Here is a 7,829-nt window from a genome sequence, read left to right as displayed (position 1 = left end):
TAAACCAGCTCTCTAACATTGACATGTGGGAGGATTAGAAAATTAGTGGCCTAAAAGAGTAGCACTAGTACACAAAGAGATATTCAGGAGCGGTAAATGCTCTTTAGAGAGTATTTGACACAGCTCTTGCCAATACCTTTGCACATCTTATAAAATTTTAAAGACTTCTATGAAACTTTAATTTTACTTATGTGACAAATAAACAGTTTTTTGTTAATTGGCCATACATTCGATCATTAAATGAACGGTCAAACCGCCTTCAAAGGGCTTTTAATTGATTTTTTTTTTTTTTTAATTCACAGATGGAAAAAGTAAAAGTACATAGACAGTAAATCATAGTAACTTAGCTGACTGGTGACAACTTATTAATCTTCTATGACTCTTGTTCAATTACATGCTCATATGCTGCGCCTGTAATTTGCAGTGACTCAGATCACCTTGATATAAAGCAGAACATCATGCTCCAGTACAAACTGCCGTATCACAAAATGTTACCTGGAATCATAGGTAAGAACCAGCTGCTATCAGGGAAACATTCTGTGTTTGTAAGGCCTTCATTTCCAGTTGAGCTATTCAGCTAAGGCTGAGGTCTTCCACATTTACTTCTTAGATGTGTCCAAGTACTTAGTTATCTTGTCACAGTTGACTTAGAGGTCATACTGAGCACCACAACTCTTAGAGAAGAGCAAATAAATAAATTCTGGGAGATTATGACCACCTTCTTTTCTTTATGACATACAATTAGTGAAATATGGAGGCATTTATACACATAAGTCTAGTGTAAAGTCAGCACTGTGAAATGACTGATCTAGAGCGGAGTAAGAATTTGATGCAAAATCACCACAAAACGGTGTCTGCAAGCCTCCAGCTATTACTTCAACCAAGATAGTCATACCATTCTCTTAGATTTAGTTTGGAATTGCAGTTTTCAGGTATTATCTTTATTTTAAGTCCTAGTTCATACACATAGAACTTGCAATTCTGAACCAAAACTTCCATTTAAGCAAAGTTTAATTTAATCAGAAAAAAAGAATTTCAACCAAAACATTATCAAACACTTCTATGCTGTTGTCCTCAAAAACGGGCCCTTGACAGGGCTGACTTTTCTTGAATTTTCTGCGGTCTTTGTCTGTAGCACCTCTCATACCACTAAATACAAACATCCATAGAGTTAGAAAAATCTTTGTCTGAATTTGTAACTTTAGACTCCCTTTGTAGTCAGTAAAGAGAAATAATCAGTTCTCATGTAAGATTAATCTCTCWTAAATTACAGACCTAAATGAGATCAGATGAAACAAGTCATAGGAATACCCCTTTCTCTCCATGTAGTATAAAAGAAGCAAGATAACCTCAAATGTAGATGTGGAAGATGTAATTTAAAGTTAGGTGAGATCAACACCACTCCTTCTGCACCTGGAAAAGCTTACTTGCTTCACCATTTCTTAACTATTTTATATCCTTTGTTCTAATAAATTCCAGCTTTTGCAAAACCATATCTGGAACTTAAGAGACATAGGATAAAGGATCTTCGAGGTTAAAGGTTTGCACCATTGTCCTGCACACATAGAAGTTAAGCCATTAGGTTGTCTTAGTGAAATACCACATTAACTAATTATTAAATATACATTAAAAATGTTTTACTCTCTCTAATATGAGTTAGCTTAATATCACAAAGAAGACCTTAATGCCTTGCTCACAAGAATGGTCAGATAAATGTTTTAGTTCTGTTTTACTAGTACGGTTACAGATCAGCCTCATAGCTATGTTATGTTATATGGTTATTCATACAAGACTCTAACTGGCATAACTGTCTTTAGTCACTAATTCAAGTAAAAGTCACATCTAGTTTAAGAAAATTATTACAAAAGATAGTGTTGGGTGGATATTACAAATGGTGTTGGCAGTATGTCCTTGAATGTTTTGAATGAATTTAATTGAAACAAGAGACTACAAGAGAAAATGAGAAAAAGTAAAGAAACCCTCTTAAATACAAAGGAAGAAGTAACAAAGTAGGATTATAAATATCATGTTGTAAAAGCATTTTGCATAGAGAATTTATACAGATTAATATACCTCTCAGTGCCAGGAAAGTGTATTAAAATGGAAGCAAATAAAAACGTGTATGTGCGTTTCTCAAGAAACAGACAATGTTAAGCAAAATAATGTGTTTACAAAAAAGTACATTACATGTGTTATTCCAGTGCAGATCCACTTGCTGTGCATCTCTCTAAATAGTGGCAGTTATTGAGGTAGCTAATGTTGTTTTGGTGATTAAATGTAGACAATCACATTTGAAATTTTTACTTTTGTTTGTTACTAAGGGTTTGCGGGTTTGTTTTTCTTTTTTTTGGGGGGGGGGTAGCTCTTGCTCCTAGATGAAAGATCATGAATGGAATGCAAGTAAAATATTTCCACCTGGTTATGTTCTTCTTTGATATTGCACTATACAGATTTGAAAGGCAGCTGAGGAGTATGCTGAAATAGCTCGTGTAAAAACAGATGAAACCTGACAAACAGAATGATTGTAGTCAATCATGACCATCAACATCTGTAACCACAAGCATCCTAAATATTATGCAGTAAATATAGCAAGTTGAATAATATAGCAACTCTAGAATTTTTAACATAACTTTGTTACTTGCTTCTGTAAGTAAATATTTTCTTTTCTAATTCATTGAGATGTAGTGCTTCAGGATTTCTGATTGCAGAAGTCTTGCTGAAGTTCATAGAGATTTTGGTATCTACAAATCCCCCTTTCTCTTCAAAGCTCTGGGAAGAATTAAGCTTCATTGATGGTACTGATGTTATTTATTGATGCTATTGAAATTAGGTGCAATAAAATAAAAACTGCTTCCCAATACACAAGACTCTCTCCCATGAACTGTTAGATCTCATTAAAAAAATGAGTAGCTGGTCAAAAGAAAATTGTTGCAGAAACACAGTAATTTTATATAAATGCTATGTAAGATCGCAGGTACTGAATATTTTATTGAAAAGTAATGTTCCTTCTAGTAAGTATGGAATACTAAATACATGCACATTTATTATTTTCTTTGCTTTTTATAAAAAGATCAAATTTTCTAATTAATTGTAATAATTACTAATTTCTAATTCATAATCTAATTTATGAAGGCTTATTTAGTCTCAAAAAGGAAAGAAAAGTTCTACTATAACTCACGGCATATAAGAATCAACAAATCTTTTTTAGTAAATTTTTCTGTATATTTCTTATCTTCACCAGAGTAATTATTACTATAGTTAATTGTACTATGGTAGTGTGTATCAGCCCCATTTATGGACTCATGACTTTGTTGTGATAGATTATGTAAAAAAATACACAGATGTTCTTTGCTTACAAGATAAGAGAAAGCAGCTGGACATAGAGAGATGGCTGGAGAAGTACAGGTAAATGAGGTGATACTGCTGACTGCAGTACACCATGTACTTTGGAATTGTTATAATACATAAAAATGACATACATAAAAAATATGTCATTAAGGACATAAAAATAATGTTCCGTTAGTTAACTCTTCCTTTGTATTTCCCAGTAAAAACATAGTTAAGGGCTAATTATCAATGGTGTGCATACCTTATAGTTCATGCTGAAGGTATGGTAGAAAGAATACTCTTTTCTTCTTGCTTGAACACGCCACAAGGATTCAAAGATTCTTTAATCACCTCTTTACTTCTGAGAAAAAAGCAAAACAAACAAACAACAAAAACCTTCTCTGTAGTGTCTGACAAATTCTGGAAGATATTAATTAATGGAAATTGAATATAATGCGTCTTTTTTTCATCTTTTACATTTCAGACAAGAATCTTTAAGATTTCTCCTGTGCCACATCTCTTGCTGGAGCTTCCTTAAAACATCTGTAAAATTATGTTCTTGTTCTACATAAAATCTTTCCTAAAAATTCTTTCCTTAAAAAATCTTAAAAATCTTTCCTTAAAAATCTTTCCTTATTAGGTCTGCTGATGTACTGATACACAGGGTAGCATACGGGCTTATAATGCTTCATTCTTTCTCTGCATTGCCTATCTTTCTGTTGTCTCTTATTTTGCTTTTACGTAATAAATTCTTTGAGAAAAGAAATGACCTTTTTCAAGTCATGTCAGACTGATCATCCATGAAGTATTCAAAAGCTTTCTGGTAACAAATAACAACAACATCAATGATAACAAGCATGATACATTCTGAAGTACTTGAATCTTGCCCTTATTTTGTCACCTAAAAGTCATATGGTAATGTCATTTTTAAAAGCTGAAGATTTATGTTTCTCCATTAATTTTGGTGAGATATTTTTCTATCATCTCAGAAATCTCTTTGTCTAAGCCTCCTTTCACACTCTTCCTAGTTATCATTGTCAATATTAAAAATTATTCTTACTTAGGTTTAACGAGTGAATCTAACAATACAGCTCCACCTATTTAATCTAGTGTTCCTAGGAAATAGGCATATGTCAATACAAAATGATAGGTTAATTGCTCTGGGCATCTTGAAATTCCCTGAGTATCGTATTTAATTCATCCAGCTTAAAAGTTCCCTATACAATCATACATGTCATTTTTTTTCTAATACCTACCTTTCATTGTTCTATAGGCTATTAAAAACAACATTTATATTTCCTGTTGTTTAGAGTGTACAGTCAAATCATGTCTTTGATTTAGGGTATAATGGAATTTTGAAAAACATGTACTTAATAGAACTCCTTTCCCTGTAAATTTTACCTTTTTAAAAGAGCTACAGTTCCAGTTCAAGGTTCATTTCTTAGTCCTGTCTTTCAAATATAAAGAAAGGAAGGCTATCTGTTCTGTAGCGACAACAAAATGAATATGTTTGTCCTTGGCCTGACAGAAGAATTTTGCTCTGTGTAGAGCTATTTTTACCTCATTAGAAAGAATGTTGGCTGCTTTATACCTATCTCTGGGTACCTTCAGCATGTGTTGTTTATTTTGCTCAAACAAAGACATTTTAAACCATATCATATAACATCCCTTTAAACTCCATGAAAAACTAGCATATAAAATAGTATAAACTCACAGAATTGGTCTGGCAAAGACATTTTTTTGCATCATTCTGATTTCTACTTTAAAAGTGGATTGGCTACTTTAAGTCACTACTAATGACCTACAGATCCTTCAGCCATAACAATACTAGGTTCTCAAGTAGTAACTGCCCAAAGTCAATGCAAGACCTGTTTGTCCTCTTTCTTTGACCCTAGTTTCATAGTAATTATCAGAGGACAGTTGTCTGGGCCACAAAAACTTGTAACTTCTGTGTTTGCCCCATCAACTACAGAAAACTGATGAATGCAGAGAATAAACAATCCCTGCTATGCATATCCAAAAGGCCAACTAGAGTGAAGGTGAATTGGAAGGCTGGTAGGTAAGAGGTAAAAACTGCTCCAGCCTTTTGTATGAATTCTTAAATAGGATACTTCTGCATTTGTGTTCCTCTTATCTTAGTGTGCCTGATCGTCCGTTTCCTATTCTTATCCCCTGTTGTATCCTAGACTACTGGAAAAATTCTCTCTGATATTGGGCCTTTTCCACCTTTGTTTATTTGTTTTTGTATTTATTTATTCATATTTCTGCAGARGTCTTCTGTTGCTTTGACTGCCTTGAGGCTTTTCTCATTTATTTACCATTTCTCCTTTCACCTACTGCGGAAGTGTTTTGTTATCTGTTGGGTCTTGATACCCTTACTGGGGTGAACATCACACTCTTGGAGCACCCATGCATGTGCAATTGGACAAACCCACACTTCAGCTCCTTCAGAAGAATGGGGTTAGCCAGTGCAGAGAGCACTGTGCTAGCCTGTCAACATGACCTATTTTGGGTTAGATTTGAATGCTTTTCCCAAGCTTATAACTTCTGTCCAAGGTGATGGAAGTATTGGGCTAATTGTTACTGAACGTAGGTAGGGCATGCAGAAAGTGTTGCACCAAACCTGTTTGATTTAACGACTTACGTCTTCACTAGCTCTGAAATTTCTGTTCTGTTTCCCTTTCACAGGGGAGACCAGCCTTGCATTACAAATTGTTCTCTAGTGATGCTGCATAACATTTAATCAAAAGATTACTTTTGCATATTTTATTTGCAATAAAGAAGACTGTGCTGCTTCTCCCCCTCCCCCTATACTATATACCCTTTGCATGCTTTGCAGATACATTGCTAACACTATGTTCACATTGGAAGAGGTAACTGGCACTTCGCCATACGTTTTCAAAGTGGTAAAGGTTGTGGCTCATGTTAAAGAATATGGAAGTCATGAAGCTAAAACCCCAGGCATTGCTTTGAAAATAGACAAGAGATGTTACCAACTTAGCCACTAACACTGAGATAAGCATAAATAAATCAAATCTCTCAGGGCATGAAATGAACATCAGCAGAGCACAGAAAGGTGTTTTCTTATCCACTGACCCTGTATATCATCATAATATGTAGCTAGATTCACTCTCTGTGGGGCAGTCTGGCACATTCAAAAACAGTTGCAGACTAATGCTGCAGGGACACTGCTGCACCGATGACCAGCATTGCCAGGTGAGCAGCTATGGTCTCTACCTCTAAAGCAAGTTATGGTTTCCACATCTAATGCTCTATTCTGTCCCTCCTTTATTTTTTTTATCTATTTTTAGAGTTTTTAAAGTAAAATAATAGGGTTTTTAATACTTTTTTAATATCTTTTTTTTCAATATAGCTAGATATCAAATGGCTGAGATTCACAGGAAATGTAAATTTTCCGTTCATTAGATTCTTCCACAGTATTTTAACAAGGGGGAACTACACACATGATCCTAAACATCTTCTTCCTTTTAAGCTTTACTTTTATTTGTTTTACAACTAAATCCCTGCTTTTACACCTGTTAATACTTTTTTGAACTATACGCTAACAAGAAATCCAGGGTGTTACTCAGAACTAACAGAGAGCCAAAAAGAGATGAAATTCAAAACTCGTTTTTACCTTCCTTCTTTAGTTTGAAATTAATTGGTTTGAATAAATAGAAAACTGAGTCACACATAGTCCTTTTATTTTTAACAAAAAAAATTACTTTTTTTTTAATTTGGAGACATACATGTACGCATATTTGTTCATCACAGTGCAAAGATAAAGCAGGAAATAAAAATCCTTCAGGTTGCTATAGCTAATTGGAACACAGAATTTATTTTCCTGAGGAAAAAAATAGAAGTTTAAAATATATACTTTGCTAAAAATTGTATTATTTTAAACTTCCACTTCTGCCTTACAGAGTTACAGTTTAGGTGTCACACATTTCCTTTCTTTTGTGTTGACAGGCTTCCAAGTTGTGCATCATAGGAAATAAAAACTTAGTAGCAAGGATAAAAACATATAACCCTACAAGATATCAGGATTCTATATTCAAATTAAAATATTCTACCCTCCAGGAGCAATATTTCAATTATCAGTTTTTCAAGAGAAAATAAAAATATTTTCCAAAATGGCAGGTATTTTTTCAAATAACTTGACATTCCAAATTAAGATTTGAATTGAAATATTATTCTCAAGCTTATGCTCAAGCTTATGAAAAATTGCGGATAGAGTGTATGAAAACAAATCTCAAAGACTTTTTTTAATAATATGAAAGATTGCTTCCTTGGCCTTCTCTCTATATACATTTTAGAGAACCTGTCCTTACACTAGTAGTTATTTAGACTATTGAATTAATAATATTTTGGTTTGTTCAGTTATTTGATTCTCTGATCCAAATAGTTTTTTGGGAAAAAAAGTTTTTTTCTTCTTATAGTGCATACAGAAGACTTGAAGTGTGGGTTTCAGGTAATCTTTGATAAAATACTGATATCAGCAG

The 7,829-nt window shown here is 33.6% G+C and overlaps 1 protein-coding gene across 1 annotated transcript in view; it reads left to right on the top strand.

Moving 5' to 3' along the window:
* Positions 1–5,825: 5,825 nt before the first annotated feature.
* CNTN5 (contactin 5) overlaps positions 5,826–7,829 on the top strand; it is a 195,976-nt gene continuing 193,972 nt past the window's right edge. Inside the window, exon 1 of the mRNA XM_026073782.1 lies at positions 5,826–5,916. Within this exon, the coding sequence (XP_025929567.1) occupies positions 5,826–5,916 (91 nt within the window). The remainder of the gene's footprint in view (positions 5,917–7,829) is intronic.

The sequence above is a fragment of the Apteryx rowi genome, unplaced genomic scaffold, assembly GCF_003343035.1.
Source record: "Apteryx rowi isolate R43461 unplaced genomic scaffold, aptRow1 scaffold_378, whole genome shotgun sequence".
Lineage (NCBI taxonomy): Eukaryota > Metazoa > Chordata > Aves > Apterygiformes > Apterygidae > Apteryx > Apteryx rowi.
Note: the sequence above shows the minus strand (reverse complement) of the source record. Positions and strands in the feature narration are given on the sequence as shown.